Below are 20,774 nucleotides of genomic sequence, written 5' to 3' on the forward strand. Positions count from 1 at the left end.
GGTGTTTAAATGAACAAAGCCTGAGATGCTATGATGACGTCTTTCTTCGAGTTTTGTTGCAAGGAACATGACAGCTACACCGACTGGAGGCAGCTGCTCCTTGAATCCCCTGGTGTCCTGAAGAAAGCGGTCAACAATGCTCACTGCCAAGTACAACACAGCTGGAAACAGAGGTGCACCAGCACCAACCAATCGATGAGAACAGCCCTCATCTTCTCACTAACCTCCTGACACTGCAGATAATCAGGTCTGACGCTTTGTTCAGCCTCAAGCTCCCAGAGGTAGTTGTAGATGCCCTCCACATAATGGCTATCTAAAAACAAGCCCTTATATCTGACTGAAACTGTACTTGTTAAGTGATTTTGTCTTATATGAAGTGGATTTAAATATTTTGAGTAGAAATTCAACAAATATACTCTAAGATTTTGTGTTTTTGCAGTGCGGAATCATGAAATTTACATGCCAGTAGAAGCTGTACAGAGGGGGACAGACTCCAGTATTTTATACACACAATCACCAACATGAGCCAACCAAAATGATCAGCAACAATAAAGAGTGAACAGAACAGAATGGACGAATAAATTGCTTTTGGTGTAACATTTGAAGAAACCAGGATAACGGAGGCCATGCCAAAAAAATTTAAACTGTAAAATTTAACTATGTGTAACATAAAACATACAGAAATATATTTAGAGTATGGATTTGCTGTATTGTTAAACTCTATTAAACTTGTTTGCCCGTTTTGGATATTTTCCTAAACATGGTCATATTCTATAACAAATAGTATATAAAGTGTGGCACTTGTTAAATTAGTATTTCAACACAAAAAAAAAAAAAAATCATCTGTATATGCCTTTTTTATTCATCAGGATTTCATAAAAACCCTTCAAGTAAATTCCATGATTTTAAGATGATACAACTAATACACCAAAATTAACCAAACTGAATACAGTCAGGTTTACGAGTCCAAATGATGAGCACCTGGAAGACTCCAATAACTCAGATAACCTTTGGCCTCTGGGGTAGACACAAATTATAATATGAATTTTGATCCCAAAAATCTGCTCCTTTCCAGCCGCACCAGCCCTGAGAAAGATAACATACAGGTCGAGGTCAGTGTGGTTAAAGAAGCCTCACTGTGCAGTCAAAAACACAGCCACAGCGTAACAGGTTACCTTGTCTGTGATAACCTGTAAATCTTCCGCTCCTGTATAATGAGGGTCTAAAATGAGATAGCGGATCTGCCCGGTGGTTTCGCTCCATGCCACGCCCAGGATAGTGTGAGCCAAAACGCCTCCTCCTGAAAAACAGACAAAAATGACAAGATTAGTACAGCTTAAACTGTTTGAACAGGTTATTTTCCCCCAACCTTTAACTTTATATGCAAGATTTATACACCTTTTACAGTCATGGTTAATACTTTAGCATCAGAGCACATACATGAAGACATTTCCAAATCAAAGACAAATTACTGAACAGTCGCAGGTTTCAGTTTTCTATTCTGAATCTCATTATCGGGTGACACTTGGGTTCATAATGCGTTTATTGCAATTCTTATCGTGTGTAACCCTTGCACGTATACTATTGCATGGGCACTGTGTCTAAAAACACAAAGCTCACCGATATTCTGCTGTACAGTTCAATTCAATAATATTCTCTCACACTTTGATTTAAATACCTGATGTGGCCAAAGTTGGAGTTTTCTTAATTGCTGTGAATTGCACTCAATATTTATTAGGGAAGGTGACTGACAAGTGGTTAAAGCGGTGGGCTTGTGACCACAGGATTCTCTGTTCAAATCCTTGTCAGATTGCTAAAGGCCATGTGTGTATGTAAATGGGAGAATATGAAGCATCATTGTAAAGTGCTAAAGCTTTTGATTCAGATTAAAAGATTGCTATATAAATTCATTCCATTTATTACAAAACTATTTAATTTCACACTAAACCTGTGAAAAATTCAAATGTGTACTGGTAAAATACTGATGAAGGATTCTACTTTGCAGCTCATGCTCTCGCCAACAATATAAAAATAGACAAGACCAAAATTCCATTCTCAAATTACTGAAAAAGAAATTCATGCATGTCAATAGGGCTGATCTGTGGTAGAACACTGACTAAACTCAAACCGAGTTTCTGCAAACTGAATAGTGTAGTTAAATGTACTCCTGCATTTTATGGTTACTTCGAACATCTATTGCTGCTGACAATATACAGGGTTCAGCGAATATGCATCTATTCTTAGAGTTTGCATGTTCTCTCCATGTTTGCATGGGTTCTCTCTGGGTGCTCTGGCTTCCTTCCACATCCAAAAACACGCACGTTAGGTGAATTGAAACTTTAAATTGACCAGAGGTGTGGGTGCGAATGTGTTGTCTGTCTATGTGGGCTTGCGACAGCCTGGCATCCTGTCCAGGGTGTACCCTGCCTCATGCCCCATGACTGCTGGGATAGGCTCCACAGCCGCTCAAATGACCCTTAACACGAGTAAGCGGTTATAGAAAACGGATGGATTATATTCATTCATTTAGGGAGCGATTACTGTGTGCAACATCAGTGGTAAGAAAAGTGATCAGAACCAACATCTAGACTGATGCAGGGTTGACAAAAACTGCTGTAGTGCAAGCAACAGGTCTCACACGGTAAAGGACACAACATTCACATGGGATTTAATCCAACTGTCATGGCTACTTCTAATTTTATCTCTTTCTTTTTGTTCACACACTCACCCCCGACCCCCCAAAAAAACATTTCCCTACAATTTTCCCCTCGTTTCTATTCAAAACCAAAGCACTGTGCACCTGGCTTGCACCTGTTTAAATGGAGTGACATGTGAAACTCTGATGGGTTGTGTTATGACAAGCCTACAAAATGCCCACAGCACACCCTTGAATAATATGGCCACTTTGCTCCCAGCCCCCCCAGTAACTGAGTGCTCAGACAAGCCCCAAATGGATTGCCACCATGTGTTTCACACTGTGTTCTATAAAACCAAAGTGTGTTTAAACTGATATCAATATTTAAAGTTCAAAATCCAAATGTTTGCAAATTGTTTGACATTAATCTCACCAATCATGACAGGAGTCCCTTCAGTGAGGAAGTGGTTTGCCAGTTTTCTGCCTTTGGCCACCAACTCAGATCCCTGACTAAAGAATGCAGACATTGTCAGCAGATAAATCCAAACACTCATCATAAACAATCAAACACACACTGCTATCCTAAATCATGTGATCACACATCCCACCTCACAAACATAATTTTAGAAGTAACACCAAGAAGTTGGTTCAAAACAGCCTGAACTTCAATTGATCCAATCCACTGTTGTGATCCTACAAAGGACGTCTGTTTGTCTCCAATGTTCACTAAAGCCTGGAAAGGAAATCAAAGAAAACAACCTCCACTGATATGTTAATACAACATATAAATATAGGCCAACATATTGTTTTGAGATATTATTTCCAGAGCTTTACAAATAGACAACCTGTTGGATCTCCTTGTGCGTGGGCACAGACTGCTCTACGTAGCCTTGCTGCTGGAACCAGGAGCAGATGGTCTGCAGGGAGCGATACGCACAGCCCCAACCGTTGTCATCCATTCGATCCTGCATGTAGTGGTGATAACTGTAGGTCCCCTGCACCAAGTACACCTTAGAGCCAAAAGAAGAAAGAAAAGTCACAGAAAAGAAAATGCACCCAAAAAGCATTAGTTCTTAATTCTGTCTAGAGTTCATTATATGTCTTGCAAAAATGAAGAAATCCATAACTCACGGAGACACTAAAATGTTAGTGGTGTTTACCTTGCCATTGTCCAGGACAGGATGTGTGAGGACCAGGTGGGGGTTTCGAAGATAGCCATCTTTGTAGGCTTCATTGGGAAAGTGATAAGTATTGGCCCTTCTAAAATAAGGTCGATCTTCTGGAAGCTCAAGCTGTTGGTGCAATTCCTAACATATGTATAAAAAGAATGTTAATTATTCAAAAAATATCACTGGAATAAAATCTTACACTTTGAACTAATTCAAGCACAATGTAAATCTACTACAAGTGAAGTCATGCTTGGAAGCATGTGCTGGTGCCACACTTTACTGTATCCACAGCACCATGAAACACAGCTTGGATCCTGGATGGCAACCACCCAAATGGTAAATGGACTGCATTTATATAGCGCTTTTCCATCTGCATCAGACGCTCAAAGAGCTTTACAATAATGCCTCACATTCACCCCAATGTGAGGGTGCTGCCATACAAGGTGCTCACTACACACTGGGAGCAACTAGGGGATTAAGGACCTTGCTCAAGGGCCCTTAGTGATGTTCCAGTCAGGCTGGGATTTGAAACAAGGATCCTCGGGTCTCAAGACCAACGCTTAACCACTAGCTCATCACCTCCCCTGTGATGCTAGTGGTTGGGGAAGTGATGTCCCCTCTCCAACTGGTGATGTCTGGTACATCACCAGTTGTCTGGTGAGGTACATCTAGAAAATATCTCTGTATGTGCTGTAGCCAGATAAAACATGGGCGTCCCCTTGGCCTTCACCAGCCACTGGGTTCGTCAACACTCCTCTGCACTGGATCATCCACAGAGAAACACGTGACATGTCGAAGCTGACGCTCCCTCACAATGCATGTGCCACTCATCTTAGTCTTGCTAAGTGACTGCTCATTTGACACATTGTCATTCCAGCAGTACCTGTTGGTCCCCTAAAGAGACCTAGTACCAAAGACATGCAGTTGCCACCAAGTCACTGGATAGTGTCACTCTCACGACCATAAGACAGGAAGCAACAGGACGCTGACTTAGATCTTCTTTTTCCTGCAAAGACATGAGGGGTGATTGAGAAGCTTTGAGCCTCACCCAGAAAAAGTACAACATGGTTCTCTGCTCTTTTGCATTTTGAGAAACCATTTCTCAACACTGCCACCAATGAGTCAAAATTACACACATTTGAGAAATGTTGGTACTGAACTTGTCTTTCCTTGAAGGCAGTGATGCTGCTTAGTTTTCTGACAGTTTTTCAACAGTGTGCTATGTCGCATCATCAGTGAGGGAGCATTTCATAAGAAAGAGTATATTTTGGGAGGAGGGGATGGGGGGGTGACATCTAACTTTTCATCATGTCACAAGGCATCAAACTCTGAAGGTTAGATGTCAGACTTTGACATCTTGTTGAAAGCTCTGCATGTGAATGAAGATTAGACCAACGTCCAGCACTCTGACCTGAATGAGTCGATCAACATGTCAAAACCATAATGCTTGTATTACAAGGGTGTAACCACTCACCAGGAGTAGGCAGTATTTGTTTTTAAATATATTAGTCAATCTACAAATTCAGTTTTTCCTCCATAGAATATTCTAAAATCTCAAACTACGCACTTCCCAAGAACACGTCATCTTTATGTGCTTTTTTTAGCCTATTAACAAATACAGCTCTGAATAAGATTTACAGCTATATGAAAATGGAGAAAAGAACAGAGAAAAGCAGCAAACTGTCACATATAAAGAGCTGAAAGCAGTTGACATTTTGTGTGATAAATGGGTTCACGGAGTGGGTCCCCCATGGGTTCTGGGAAAACAACCGGGACAAAATGTGAAACGAATGAAAAGATTACTCAATCTGATTCATGTGGGAACAGTAAAGAAAACAGCTGTGGTTCGACCAAAGCTTTGAAGACTCAGATTAATAAGATTTATGCGAACTGTAAAATAACATGAGAAGTCCAAGATGTCCATATTTCTGACAGGGGGCAGGGAAGATATTAGAAGTATTCAAAGGTGCATGGCAGCTGAAACAAAAATGAGTACATTTTACTCCCACCATGCTTATTAAAACTGTGTGTGTTTAAGCTATATATTTTTTATTGATACTTGATAATATTTCAACTTGGGTATTTTTTTCTTGACTCCCTCAAATGGTTTAATGGGTGATTTAAAAAAAATCAGATCATTTTGCAATGGAGCGGAGGGTGCATAAGGAAACCTGACTTTTTGTGGGTTAGGCTTTCAGTCGTCTCAGTAAGCTAATTGGCTAGTTAGCCGCTAACAAAGTCACGTCTGCAGTGAGCTACTTACTTATATTGATAGCTATAAATGTTAACATTAACAATGACGATTTCATTAGCTTACCACATGTTATGTTTTTGCTGTAAAGTTATAATAGCGATGTCATGTTTGAATAAGAAATGTAATAGCGCTAATGTTTTATAACATTATGTTACAGTACAAAAAAAATAAAAATAAAAAATACATTCCTCTTCGATGGATGACTTTGTTACCTAGTCAACAACACACACACCATGGCAAGCAAATATTCTGACTGAAGCAATCTTTAACATGTTGGTGACTGACATGAGACCCCTGTCCATGGATGGCAATCAAGGTTTCAACTGTCTTTATTTTTTAGTTAACACTTACCTTAAACACTACAAGCTTGATGCTAACGGTGGTTATATAAGAGCAGCTGCATGTTAGTGCGTTAACTTAAGCTTCAATTTTCATATGATCCGATTAGTCGACTAATCGTAAAAATAATCAGTGACTAGTCCATTACCAAAATAATCGTTTATAGCAGCCCTATTCCAAGCCAACCTTTGGACAGTACCGCCAATGCAATCAACAGCCCCCCTGCGTTGACTAGCGGCAAAAAATGGCACTCAACAGACTCAAGTGTGTGCACTTGTATGAGAAATGTCAGGTTGATGAATAGGAACTTTCATTTAAACTGGGAAGCAGTACAGTCAGGAAAAAGATGACTTTATTTTGTTACTGTTGTAAACTTTTTCATGAAGCTGACAAGAAGAACTTGCAAAAATGTGTACAAGGCTAGCTTATCATAAGACAAGTAGTCAGAAACAATGGCGTAACTCTGACATATTTTGTTGACCCACACAATGCAAGTGAACACTATAACTTGGTTGTGGTGCCAACAGGCACTTTGGATTTCATCTTGGTAAGTCACTGAAAATTTTTTGGAAAAGTCCACTTGGACAACAGCAGTTACCAGACAAAAGCAAGTTGCTTTCTTTTGATTAAGGTGTGGCCAAGGAAGTGTGGCAGTTGATTCTGAATGGACTGCATCAAATCTTGCACTGTGCCTTCTTTTCCAACCTTACCAACTCTACCCTCATTTTTCTGCCACTGACACCAAGTTTTTTTCTTCCCCACGTACCTCCTCATTTAAGCCATCGATCAGATCCTGCAGGACTTTGCCATTCCCACAATCTCTACAGTCACACCTGGGAATGCAGTTAACATTACCTTCATCACAAACAACCAGTTTGACAAGTTCTGAAGAAGACCGTGGAAGACCAGCATTTACAGGACAAGCTTCAAGGAGCAGGTTCATGTTTACTTTTTGGTCACAGACACTAGTGAAATTGTCTTTTGATGTTAATCCTGGCCACATTCTGCTTCTTAAGCCTCAAGTCTTCCATTTCACATATGAGAGAGATGAAAAATTCTCAAAATAATTATTCACTTTGCATATCATGTCATTTTCAGAGTTATTTTTAAATCAACTTGTGTTTCTACTACTTGATCATTTTCACTTTTGTCATGTCTGCGACAAAATACGTCATGTCCACAGCATATAGTTGTGGACGTGACAGCCTATGACGTCAGAGATTCCTGAGAACCAGGTTAAAAGAGGAATGGAACAAGCGGTCATCTGTTAGAGGACACAAAGTTACTTTTACATCATAATGGAAAATAAAATGGCGTGACACTTCCTTGAAGAGTCCAAAAAGCCCCCGCCAAAAAAACAATCTGAACAATGAAAACTGGGAAAACACAATGGTTTCCTCTTAGGTGATAATGTAGCTGCTGCATAGTAATGAAACTCCAGCTCATTTTACTCTGCTGAAATGACAGAAGTCTCTGCTCAATCGTCTTTTGATTTCAAGGAACTGAGGCAAGGAACTAAGGGTCTCCCCTCGGGGTATGAGGGACAGAGTATTGAACCTTCACTTATTTCCTATACCAGAGATACCTACTCTCTACAGCAGATTAAGTTTCAGCATTGTTTTCTCACTTTGAAAATGTAGTGCCTTGGAAGACATTCACATGGAATTGGTCACATGTTTAATGTTTGGAACAGATTGGTCAAAAATCAAGCAAAAGATGTTTACCATGATATCTCTGCCACCCAGTGCGGCTAGAGAGCTGATAAAAAGCTCATACTGTCAGTAAGTTATTTGTTTACTGACTGGTTTAAGTCACCTCTGAACGAAGTCAAAGAATTCACAACATCACCAACATAGTCGGAGAGATTATCTAAGATTAAACTCATCATCACACGGGAGTCACTGGATCTGTCAAGTTTTCATAATTAATATTATTAATTGTGAAGTTTTTAAAATTAACTCTCTCAGGGTACACCCTGGACAGAACGAGACTCTATTACAGGGCCATATATGGACAGACAAACGCATTCACACTCGCACGCATACCTACGCTCAATTTAAAGTCTCTAATTCACCAAGTCTGCATGTCTTTGGCAGTCAGAGGAAGCCGGAGCACTCAGAGTGAACTCGCATGAACACGGGTAGACCATACAAACTCCACACAGAGAGGACCAGGGAGGAAGTGATCCCAAAATCTTCGTGTAAGGAGTCAAAAGGGCTAACCATTAAGACACCATGCTGCCCATTTTCATAGTTAACAATATAAACTAATATTTCAGTATGAAGAGAGCGCAGGGTTTGCATCAGACCTCTGATGCTCTTCATTCTTACCTTACGCTGCATTTCTAATTGGCTGTCTGGAACTCCTGCTGGGTAAACCACAGTCACCAGTCCTTTTGGCTCAGGAAGAAGGAAGTGCAGTGGTTCAGGAACCAGCAACATTGTTCCCTTCATGTGCTGCAGGACCACTTTCTCACTCTCATGCAGCTGTTGAATCATCTCCTCCAATAAATGCTTGCAGACACTGCAAAAAAAAAAAAGAAAAAAAAAAAAGAAGTGCCTATGTAATGCTTGTGGCCCATTGCTGTTGGTGTATATCCCTCAAATTCCATAGCATGAATGGAATGAGATTCTACTAACTCCCCTGAACACGTTATTTACTCTAGCTAATGGTTCTTTCTATTTGTACTTCCAAGTCAGAATTTACTAGCTACACCCCCCAAAACACTTGCTGAAATCACAATTCCAACTCATCTACTCGTTCAAACCCCAAATACCTGCATTCACAATCCAAGATGGCTGCCCTTAGCAACCACAATACTGAAAGCTGGAGCTGTTATCGTTTTATTCATTTATTTATTCTCAGCACATTTGTTTTTGTGTCCAATTTAATAAATTGTGCACACAGTACTGCCCTACTACTGTTGTGGGCATGGTGCTATATGAGTTTTAATTTGTGAAATACAGCATAATGTAATGCTTATCAACTGATACTGCTAATACTGGCCAACCCAGCAGATGCTGCTCATAACAATGACCACCTACACCACACTACAAACCGAGCAGTAAATGAAAACACTAAGATAACTACTGTCATCTGGTCTCTTCCATAAGGCCGCTTTGGTGAATGGTATATTTTTGTAGCCCTATATACTCTTAATCTTATATATAATATATATATTATTATTATTATAATCTTGGACTCTTAAATCTGACTCTTTTTCCCCGACTTGGAGTGCTGTGTGGAAAATAGAACGATATTAACTTGGTTGTAATGTCAGTTCTCATTGTAATTTTCAATTTCTAAAGTAAATGGAATGCAGTATAATGTCGGTATCCATTTACAGCTGGATGCACTGAGACCATGCAGATGAAGTGTCTTGTCCATGGACCCAGACCAGGAATCAAACTAAGGTCTGCGTACTAGTAGCCCAACTACTCATCCCATTGAACGACCTGCTCTGCCTAAACACTGCAACTTTCTCCAAATAGGGCTTTTGCAGGTGTTAGCCAATGGCCAGGATTTGACGTTGAACTTATTAATAAGATTGTTGAGCCCAATAGCTCTAAGTAATTATCAGAAGCCCGTTTCTATGATCATGTTCTTCTTAGCACATATTGCACAGATTCCCCTGCCCCCAACCCCCAATTTGCATAATGACAGCTGATGGACTCTGACTGAACCTCAGGGGAAAGGGGTTTGATGAGGACAGACATAAGAAGGCCCACAGAATTTTGCCACACTCTCCAAGATATCCCTCTTTTTCTCCAATAAAAGTGGCAAAGGTCAACAGAAGTAACTGTATAATATTCTTCCTAGACATTACCATGTTATAGTGTTGCTGTGCCACACAAAGGAAATCTTTTTCAGTCTTCTGGCCAAACAATATTCATCACCAAACCAGTCAATTTGTTTTTGTTGTTCAGGTTTCCCCATGAAATTACTGGGATTACTCCCTACACAGGGAACAGTTGAGCCTATATTTAAACAGTATCAACAAAAAAAACCAGGTGGTTAATGCTCTTGGTTTCAGAGCGGAAGGTTCCCAGTTCCAACCCTACCCCTGCCACATTTCTCCATGTAATGTGGAGTTGCCTTAGGAAGGGTATCTGGCATAAAATTTGTGTCAAATCAACATGCAGATCCACCTTGGATTTGCTGCGGCGACCCGGAGAGAAAACAAGGGAGCAGCAGAAGGGACTAGACTCAAATTGAACAGCCGCCTTGCTCTTTCATTTTGACCCAACATGTTTATTTAAATCAAGGCAGTGCCACTGTGCTGCTTAAAAAATAATTTTAAAACATATCAATAAATAGAATAAAATCTTGACAAAGAAAGACATACTCTTTGATGGAGTTGCTGGAGCTGGTACAGACAACACAATCCATGGGAAGACTCGTAGACACAAAGTGAGACTTCTGAATTGCTGTCCTTAGGATTGGGGTGGAAAGGGGGCCTGTCCCCGTCACCTCCATAACCAGGCAAAGGTTTATGACATTCTTTAAAAAAAAAAAAAAAAAAAAGTAGATGATGAAAAAGTAGAAAAAAAAGTGGTAACATGCCACTACCATTTGTTACAGAAATAGCAACATTGCAGTGCCTCAGAAAGTCCAATATGATTATACCTAAAAGTTTATTTCACAGCAACTGGATGACTTCTTGGTCATTAAGAAATTTCACAATTCATCCCAGTAGTATTTTCAGTTTTTTTAATTAAAGATTAAACGAATCTCTGTTGTAAAATATACCGAGTCAATATGTTCAACCATGGAGATGAATATAAATGTTTCTCTCGAGTCATCAAAGCGGTTTCGTCTCCAGAAGATGGTTGGATGTGCTCTCTATGACGGATGGATGATATATCCATAATGTTGAGAGATCAAAGGACTGCATTCTTCATGACAAATAGGTTGCATCTTATCAGCAAGTCTTCAGAGCCTTCTTTAGATGACCAGCTTCCTTCATCTTGGATACCAAACTCATGGCAACCTGTGGCATAGTGTCCTGATCACTGGGCATTTTCATGGGACTCGCAGTAAATTTCTGGTCACTTTTCAAGTTTTTTTTTTTTTGTACCTCCCACACATACATTTTTAGACACCATTTCTTGCATACATGTGCCAGTTGTCAGAAGGTGTGAAATGACTTAAAACAAATCTTTTACTAGTTTTTTAATTACTTCTAATTGCAGAGTGACTCACACTGCACCAAGTTTGTTTCCTGAAGAAAAAAAAAGACTTATTTTATATGTAGAAAACTGAAAATGCAAGGGAAACAGTACTGTAAAAAAAAAAAAAACTTGCCTAATGTTCTCATTCAACATGGAAATGACTCACTAAGCTTTTGTTGTGCTGAATGGGGTGAATCTAACTGCAGATGATCTCTGTGTGGCTTTTCTATAGATCTTAAAATCTTTTTTTTTTTTTTTTTTAAACCACCATCACATGTGCACTATACAGTCCAGGAAGGCTAATATGTTAGGCATACCATGCAATCTTAGCTTTTTCAAACTAATGAAGCTTCTTGGGTGAGAGGAAATCACATAAAGATGAGTTGCTGAGTAAACTAATAAACTGTTATTTATAATAAATTGAGAATCTAGTCTACTAATAAATGATTTATTTGAAATAGTTCAATTATCTCACCCTGAACACATCAAACAGGAACTATGTTCCTTGTTGCACATTTTTACATGCTGTGCAACCAGTGTATGAAGTATGATTGAAATCCAGAAACCATTTTACAGGGACTTGTCCATATGAGGTCAGTCTTATATGATGCTTCAATTAAACACAAAAGTCCTACTACCTACCCTTCAGGAATTATTTTCCATTATTCACATTTTCATATGGTGTACTATCGTACATAATTTCTTTGAAGTCCACAATACGTTTGAGAATGAGTTGTTTACAAAACACAAACAGATGGATGAGCACACAGCTGGACTGTGTCATTCCTATATAAACCACCTCCTTTTTCTTTGTGGGTCTTATAAATACTCCAACAGGAATTGCAGTAATCCCATTTACACACAAGAGAATAATGTACTTACTACTGCTGAAGCCCTTCTACTTTTCTTCTTTGCAGATCTCTTGCCAGAATGGTCTTGTTCATCTGTCCTAATATGGGAAAAGAAAGAAAAACTTGAACTATTAAACTGAAACTAGCACATTGCCCGTGGGGATCCACAGGTTTTCGATCGGGTAGCGCTTATAAAATAGGTAGCTGACATTTTTCAAGGGTGGTAATAAATTAAGCAAAGTTTCTATTATGATATTAACTGAAAGTGCAGGAAATAAAATGAGAAAGTTTTGTGAATAATTGTATTTATTATTTGGCATATTTAGTTGATGTAATGTTTTACAACTAGCAAGGTTGAGATATTTCCTTTGTTCAGAGCTTGTCTGGTTACCAGGGATTGATTAATGGTGATATCAACATCCATTGCTCCCTGTTGCTACATAATATTCCTGATTTCTCCAAAAATATTTGTCCTATCAACTTTCCATTTTTGCAGCATGCATCCTTGACCCAAAATAAATAAGCATACCAAATGGCAAATGTCAGCTCTCCCCAGTTTCTCCGTTACACACATGTACCCATGTTCACAGAGGCTACTTGGGTTTTGATATATAGGTAAGGCTAATCAAAACAGGGAAAAAAAATTAGAAGAAAAAACACTGGATTTTTTTTTTTTTTTTTTTTTAAGTGTGAGAGCCTAAATATATACAGCAAACATCATCCTACATTATTGGTAACCATTTTCTAAATGTTAAATAAGAAAAAGGACAAAATAATATGTCTTTCATCTGCATTTCCTAAATGGCTTCAGTTTATTCTATTACAACATTAAAATCAATTTCCCCGATACTTGAAATCGTGTATCAAATACCATATTGGCTCAAATATGAGTTTTTTTTTCCTCCTTCAGAAAATACAGGGTCACCTTGTAATTACAGACTAGACATTGACAAAGGAATCTTTGTTTACATCCTTAAAGTAGCACTAATATAGCATCTAGTGGGAGGCAATAATAATAATAATAATTCATAGCATCTTTAATAAAAAAAAAAAAAAAAAGGCACGTGTGCACCAATTATCACCTGCTGGTAATTTGTACCATGCCACTCTTGACTTAGTGTTGGTCTGATCACTTTGGTTTCTCTCTAACTTGACAACCCGTGCGGATAACGTTCTGATTGCTGGTGACTTCAACATTCTTATAAATAAGCCTTCTGACCCCCTCTGCAAATCATTTATGGACATTATGGATGAATTAGGATTCCAGCAAAGCATTTAGGGTTCGACACACATTAGTGGAAATACCCTGGATTTGGTCCTCGTGTGCGGTATCGCTGTCACAAATACTGACATTATGCCTCTTGTGTCGGTGGCCTCCGATCACTTATTAAGTTCACCCTGTAATTGTTAGAATAGACTAAGCAGTGGGTCACCCCGTTGAGTCTGGTCTGCTTGAGGTTTCTTCCTCAATATCACCAGAGGGAGTTTTTCCTTACCACTGTTGCCTGTGTGCTTGCTCTAGGGGTTATTAAGGTTAGACCTTACTTGTGTGAAACATCTTGAGGCAGCTTTGTTGTGATTTGGTGCTGTATAAATGAAATTAACTGAACTGAAGTTGGTTGATAAATTAGGGGCTATTCACTGCAGCATGCTTTTGTGTTTTGATGATGTAACTAGTACCACTATGGGATTTATAAAAACAGCATAGTCATAGTTCCCCTTTCAAAACTTAAAGTTGGAAGGGTTTCTGATTATGCATAACAAATCTGGATATATTTTTCTGTGGTTAATTGGTTGGCAAAGTGATCAGAATAGGAGACAGCTGATAACAACAAACAAACTGCTGGGGGATAATAAACTAATCAAAACACCGCTCAGCAAAGTTGGGGTCCTTAGAGTGTCTTAGTGAAATTTTACTGTACTCATATTTGAGCATGTCCAAGATGTCCTGTTCAGTCCAAATTTGGTAAAAATTCACAAATTTTGTTCAAGTTACCACCAGCACAAGAAAGTGTGACATAAGGCACTTCTTTAACCGAGGCTCAAAAACAAAAAACAAGGGAACAGTCCTTTAAAACGCGAACTTACTTTATCCACTGATGTAGATCTTCACATGGTGTATCTGGAGTCACTTCCTCAGGCGCTGCACAAACTCCTTTGTTTGGCCAAATAAATACCGGACTGTCGCAGACTGCAAAAACGCAGGAGTCTGACTTCACCTGGGAGCGAAGGTTCTCAAATGTTTTTGAGAGTACCTTGTGGATGTGCAATTCTGAAAGAATACAGGTCGAAAATGTGTATCATTTGTCAACAGGATGTTTCAGTATATCTTAGCACTGTTCCATGAATCAGTGGGACTTTTCATTCACTTTGTTCAGCAGATAAACAGCAACTATTGAGCATTTTTACATGTAGTAACTCTGCAGGCACTCAAATTAAAAGCTCACAGCAATGACTGTTTCCAAATGCTACTAATACAAACTTTTAAAAACAGAAGTTTTTGATTATTTATAATAGTTTTGCCATTTCACTGGCATCTCGTAATACATGACCCCATCCATCCTCCCTTCAATACGGTGCAGTCGTCCTGTCCCCTTTGCAGAAGAGCACCCCCAGAGTGTGATGTTTCCACCTCATGCTTCACAGTTGGGATGGTTTTCTTGGGGTTGTTCTCATCCTCTAAACATGGTAAGTGAAGTTGATTCCAAAAAGCTGTATTTTGGTCTCATCTGACCACATGACCTTCTCCCATGCCTCCCCTGCATCATCCAGATGGTCACTAGTGAACTTCAAACAGGCCTGGACATGTGCTGGCTTGAGCAGGGGGACTTTGCTGCTCTGCAGGATTTTAAACCATGACAGCATCATGTGTTACTAATGTAATCTTTGTGACTGTGGTCCCAGCTCTCTTCAGGTCATTGACCAGGTCCTCCTGTGTAGTTCTGCGCTTTCTCAGAATCATCCTTACCCCACAATGTGAGATCTTGCATGGAATCCCAGACCGAGGGAGACTGACAGTCATCTTGTGTTTCTTCCACTTTCTAATAAATAATCATAACAGTTGTTGTCTTCTACCAAGCTGCGTTCCTGTTGTCCTGTAGTCCATCCCAGCCTTGTGCAGGTCTACAGTTTTGTCCCTGGTGTCCTTAGACAGCTCTTCGGTCTTGGCTATGGTGGACAGGTTGGAGTGTGATTGATTGAGTGTGTGAACAGGTGTCTTTTATACAGGTAACAAGTTCAAACAGGTGCAATTAATACAGGTAAAGAGTGCAGAATAAGAGGGCTTCTTAAAGAAAAATTAACAGGTCTGTGAGAGCCAGAATTCTTGCTGGTTGGTAGGTGTTCAAATACTTATTTGGAGCAGTAACATACAAATAAATTATTAAAAAAAAAATCATCATACATTGTGATTTCCAGATTTTTTTTTTTTGATTATGTCTCTCACAGTGGACATGTACCTAAGATGAAAATTTCAGACCCCTCCATGATTTCTAAGTGGGAGAATTTGCAAAACCACAGGGTGTTCAAATACTTATTTTCCTCACTGTATACACACACACACACACACACACACACACACACACACACACACACACACACACACACACACACACACACACACACACACACACACACACACACACACACACACACACACACACACACACACACACACACACACACACACACACACACACACACACACACACACACAGTAAAACTTACATATAATGGACTCAGGTAGACCAGTGAATTTTGCCTGTTATAAATCAGCTATATGTATAAAATGGACAAAATCTGCTATATGTATAAAACAGATTATATAATAGATTAGATACAGTTAGAAAGGCACCAAACAATATGAGGAATCCCCAGCATCAATTAGGCTCAAATATTTCCTTGATTTAAAGGCTGACCTTGAATAGGGGCGTGCCTCATTTAATGGCTGAGTCCAAACTTAGTCTGAAAAAAAAAAAATAAACGCCTGCATTATGTGCATTAAAAAGATTACATTTAGTCAAGTCACTCCTAACGCCTGATTTATGCTTCTCCAGCTCCGTAACTCTGCGGCCATGCAATGAAGTCAATAGGCCTGTGACCCTTTTAAGGTTCACAGTCACTTTGGTGTGGGTCACAATGCAATTTACCGCAGGAACAGTGGCTTTTTCTGGACCTATTTGTCCATCAACAAGCTCCGCTTCTTTATACAATCATCAATCTGCAAAGCAACATTACGGTACGTGCAATTGCCCTCCATGAATTAATGGTCATTTGAGCATCTTTGTAGTTTTTTGACTCTGTGTTGTAAAGTTGGTCATATTTGCGGACTTTTCTGCCAAACGTTCCTTTATTTGATCCATAATCAAAATTTAATCGGTATGTGCACTACAAAAACTTTCAAACTATGACAAGTGAGGAAGGAATGAAACCAGAAAAGTGACCAATCACAGCCCTTGCAGTCTCTGCTGTTTTGAACGGGCTACAGAGAGGGTTCGCAGCCACGCAGAGGGTTCTGATCTAAAGCGGTTGTCTTTGGTTCACCACACCTTGGGATATGTGTGAAACTTAACATCATATTACAGAGCTGGAAGCGAGCAGCATTTTGTTAATAAAGGTCTGCCTCATTTAGCCACAGGGTCTGAGCACGGTTTGAAAAAAATAAACGCCCTGGGCCGGTATCCACAAAGCAGCCCAAGACTAAAAATAGTTCCTAGTCATGTTATTCTAAGAAAAATCTGAGAATTCCTTGAATTCTTACACATTTCACTGAATTTTCCCTTTGGAAGAGGAAAGTTGTCCGCAAAACACCTCAGGCCTTAAGAGAACTCCTAAGGTGACAAACTGGTAAGAGGAGGGAGGAGGACTTTTATAAAAGCCTAAGTGTCTTAAGCCCCTTTCACATTTGCGTATTCGTAGAGCTTCTGATTGTGGCGTATCGTCTACGTCGAGGTGAGCAGCTCTCCGCCCACTTTTAGCAGCTCTACGTCGAGTTTTTGCTCCCTATGCAGCAGTATGTTGAGGGCTACGCGCGTAGGACGGAAGAAATTAAACACATTTAATTTTCTTCAGCATAGAGCGCTGGACACAGTTTTAAGCAGGTCTGTGCAGCACAGCGTTACTGCATGCAAGTCTGTGCAACACAGCGCTCCTGTACACAACCAAAAATTGAGTACGTGCACCCAGAGGAATCAACTGGAGAGCACAAGAGTATGATCACACAGCCCACAGCACCCGTGTGTGCTCAGAACAGGGAATCGAACCTCAACTCAGAAATCCAGAAACATAATAGAAACAACAACAGCATCTCTCTCTCTCTAATATATATATATATACATACATACATACATACACACACACACACACATATATACGATCATCAGACGACCTGAGCAACTGGAAGTTTAAAAGTTTATCAAGTCACAGCACTTCATTCACAGCAGCCTTTACCACAGCCAGACTCAGCAGCATCTGTACAGGAGGGAACTGGTTTTAAATAGCGGCAACAAGCGACTGTATGTACACATTAAAAAGCGGACACACGTAGCTGCAAGTAGATCTACAAACACGGAAAAAGGCTGAGTACGCGCGCATTTCGGGCATATTTAAATGAAACAACGCCGCAATACGCAGCTCTACGAATACGCCAATGTGAAAGGGGCTTTAAGCAGACAAGCTGGTGGAAAAGACACAGAGGAAGGAGATATTCTCCATATGCAGGATGACAGTGAGTCAGAAACATGCTACTCTCTTGATCTACATAATTATTTTATGTTAATTTACTGTCTTAATGTATTCAGAAATTGTTTAGGTTGTTACATACACACATTAATATTATCATTATTTTTACTATTATCAGTATTATTGATATTATTTTATTTTAGTTATTACTGTCATTTGATTTTTAAATTGACAATAATGGAAATAAGTGTTTTTATTTTCTTGTGTCATGCATGTAATTTTAATGTATTTACAACTATATTATGTACTTACACTGACCTTAATAAACATGCAAAGCATTTGTCCAGTGAGTGCGCATATCCAGTTGATACGACGACAGTTTAGGTGAGTTTTACTGTATACGCGGTCTGTCAATAAAATATAGGTCCTTTTTATTTTTTTCAAAAACTATATGGATTTCATTCATATGTTTTACGTCAGACATGCTTGAACCCTCGTGCGCATGCGTGAGTTTTTCCACGCCTGTCGGTGACGTCATTCTCCTGTGAGCACTCCTTGTGGGAGGAGTCGTCCAGCCCCTCGTCGGAATTCCTTTGTCTGAGAAGTTGCTGAGAGACTGGCGCTTTGTTTGATCAAAATTTTTTCTAAACCTGTGAGACACATCGAAGTGGACACGGTTCGAAAAATTAAAAAAAGTCTACTTTAACAGTGGAATATCCAGATAAAATGCTGAAACCGACTTCTTCTGAAACTTCTCTGTTCTCTCACGACGTCCTGGATCAATAGAGCCTGAAATGTGGAGGTTTTCAGCTTGAAACAGGCTGACGACGGCGCCTGGGACCACTGCACGACGTCTCGCTCCGTGGGGAGTCCTTAAAGCGACAGTATCACCTCAAAATCTCTCATCAGCCGTTAAAATTTTCACCGAAAACCAGCTTAATTTTTCGAACCGTGTCCACTTCGATGTGTCTCACAGGGTTAGAAAAAATTTTATTCAAACAAAGCGCCAGTCTCTCAGCAACTTCTCAGACAAAGGAATTCAGACGAGGGGCTGGACGACTCCTCCCACAAGGAGTGCCCACAGGCGAATGACGTCACCGACAGGCGTGGGAAAACTCACGCATGCGCACGAGGGTTCAAGCATGTCTGACGTAAAAACATATGAATGAAATCCATATAGTTTTTGAAAAAAATAAAAAGGACCTATACTTTATGGACAGACCGCGTATATATATATATATATATATATATATATATTGATATCCTGTGGTTGTACACAGAAGTCAGTGGGAAGCAGGATTCCATAAATGGAGTTCTGTGACATATGTCGCAAAAGTCTTAAGTGTTCAGACCTGGGCTGTGCTTACAATATTTGTATTTTTACATACATCAACATGAAATTGTGCAGCTCTCAGGATATTTAACGTGAATCCTTAAACATGTCCAAGTGTTGTGCAAAATGAATGTAGCATATTACGTATTTAAATACATTCGCAGAAAGTTGTGACCATACCATCAGAGCTGTCCAGCTGGAATCTGAAATCCAGCAGTCCTCTCACACGTACGATGGTACTGATGTCAGAGGGATGTGAGCCAACAACAACCTGAGGTAAAATAAGAGTAGTCAGTCGGAGCGAAGCAGCAAACCTTTGATTATAAGTTTTATTTTTCTTCCTGCATCATGCCACCAGCTGGCAGTAATATCCACCAGCCTACAGCTGAGCCACACGCGACAGGCACAAAATTAACTTTTCGTTTAATTATTCAGCCACTCGCTCACCATGGTTTCGGAGTTGTAAAAAGTTTAATTTAAATAATAAAACAAAAACTCGGTTAGCTGTTCGCACAACACTGCCCCCAACCCTTCCCCTTCTTCTTCTTCTACTCCTCCTTCTTCTATTACTTCTTCTGTCGAGTTTATTGGCGGTTTCCAAACCGACACGGTGCATTACCGCCACCAACTGTTTGGATATGGAACATTAATGGAGTCTGACGTATACTGTAAAAAAAACAACAACAACAAAAAAAAGACAGAACCGCCTCGGGCTCAGCAGAGACACCCTACTGGACGGTGTTAAAAATAAAATAGTTGTTATCCCCCCAAAAAAATTCCACTTTTGAAAATGGCACACGTGTCTCTTGTTGCGTAATTGTATTGGTTCACATTAAGCCCGCCCAAGATTGATGCATTCGCCTTAACTCGTAATTTTGCCAATTTTAGCAACTTTTTTTGGGGGGGCGGCATTGTAAAGCGTTTCTGCATTGTGTGTGTGTTTCTCTTTTGTATTATAGAAATAGAAAAAAATAATAATAATAAAGAGAATTGTCCTCATGGGACCACAAAGTGTTTTTGTCAGAGAAAGACCAGCAGATTTGAATCTTGAAATCTACAGTAATATTGCTATGGAGAATTTTGTTTGTATTATTATTATTATTATTATTATTATTATTATTATTATTATTATTGTTGTTGTTGTTGTTTCTTCTGCTGCTACACAAGCTGAAACAAGTAACGGATATATACAAATTAATTTAAAGAAAAAACATTCTTATTTTGTAGCTTGACACGCTATAAAATCTGCATGATTCATCTACAGCAACAAACAGAAGCTAATATTCAATGTTTATTGAATTTATCAATATGATTTTCATTCAAAACAACAGGTTTCTTCACTG

At 39.5% G+C, this 20,774-nt stretch overlaps 1 protein-coding gene across 1 annotated transcript; it reads right to left on the reverse strand.

Annotated features, from left to right (window-relative positions):
- Positions 1 to 853: 853 nt before the first annotated feature.
- ufsp2 (ufm1-specific peptidase 2) lies at positions 854 to 19,998 on the reverse strand. Its single transcript, XM_034188585.1, has 12 exons — positions 19,879 to 19,998; positions 19,612 to 19,702; positions 14,508 to 14,691; positions 12,451 to 12,517; positions 10,743 to 10,897; positions 8,728 to 8,920; positions 3,796 to 3,942; positions 3,481 to 3,645; positions 3,244 to 3,368; positions 3,069 to 3,145; positions 1,176 to 1,300; positions 854 to 1,086 (listed from the first exon to the last, which is right to left on the reverse strand). The coding sequence occupies exons 1-12, from the start codon at positions 19,879 to 19,881 to the stop codon at positions 1,000 to 1,002; spliced, it is 1,419 nt and encodes a 472-aa protein (XP_034044476.1). The 5' UTR covers positions 19,882 to 19,998; the 3' UTR covers positions 854 to 999.
- Positions 19,999 to 20,774: the final 776 nt, after the last annotated feature.

This window comes from Thalassophryne amazonica, chromosome 15, assembly GCF_902500255.1.
Source record: "Thalassophryne amazonica chromosome 15, fThaAma1.1, whole genome shotgun sequence".
Taxonomy (NCBI): Eukaryota; Metazoa; Chordata; class Actinopteri; order Batrachoidiformes; family Batrachoididae; genus Thalassophryne; species Thalassophryne amazonica.

Coding starts and splice junctions, on each gene's coding strand:
- ufsp2 (XM_034188585.1), bottom strand. Junction 14,692..19,611: donor CCAGCTGGACAGCTCTGATG/GTATGGTCACAA, acceptor GTATTCTTTCAG/AATTGCACATCCACAAGGTA. Junction 3,146..3,243: donor TCTAAAATTATGTTTGTGAG/GTGGGATGTGTG, acceptor TGCATTCTTTAG/TCAGGGATCTGAGTTGGTGG.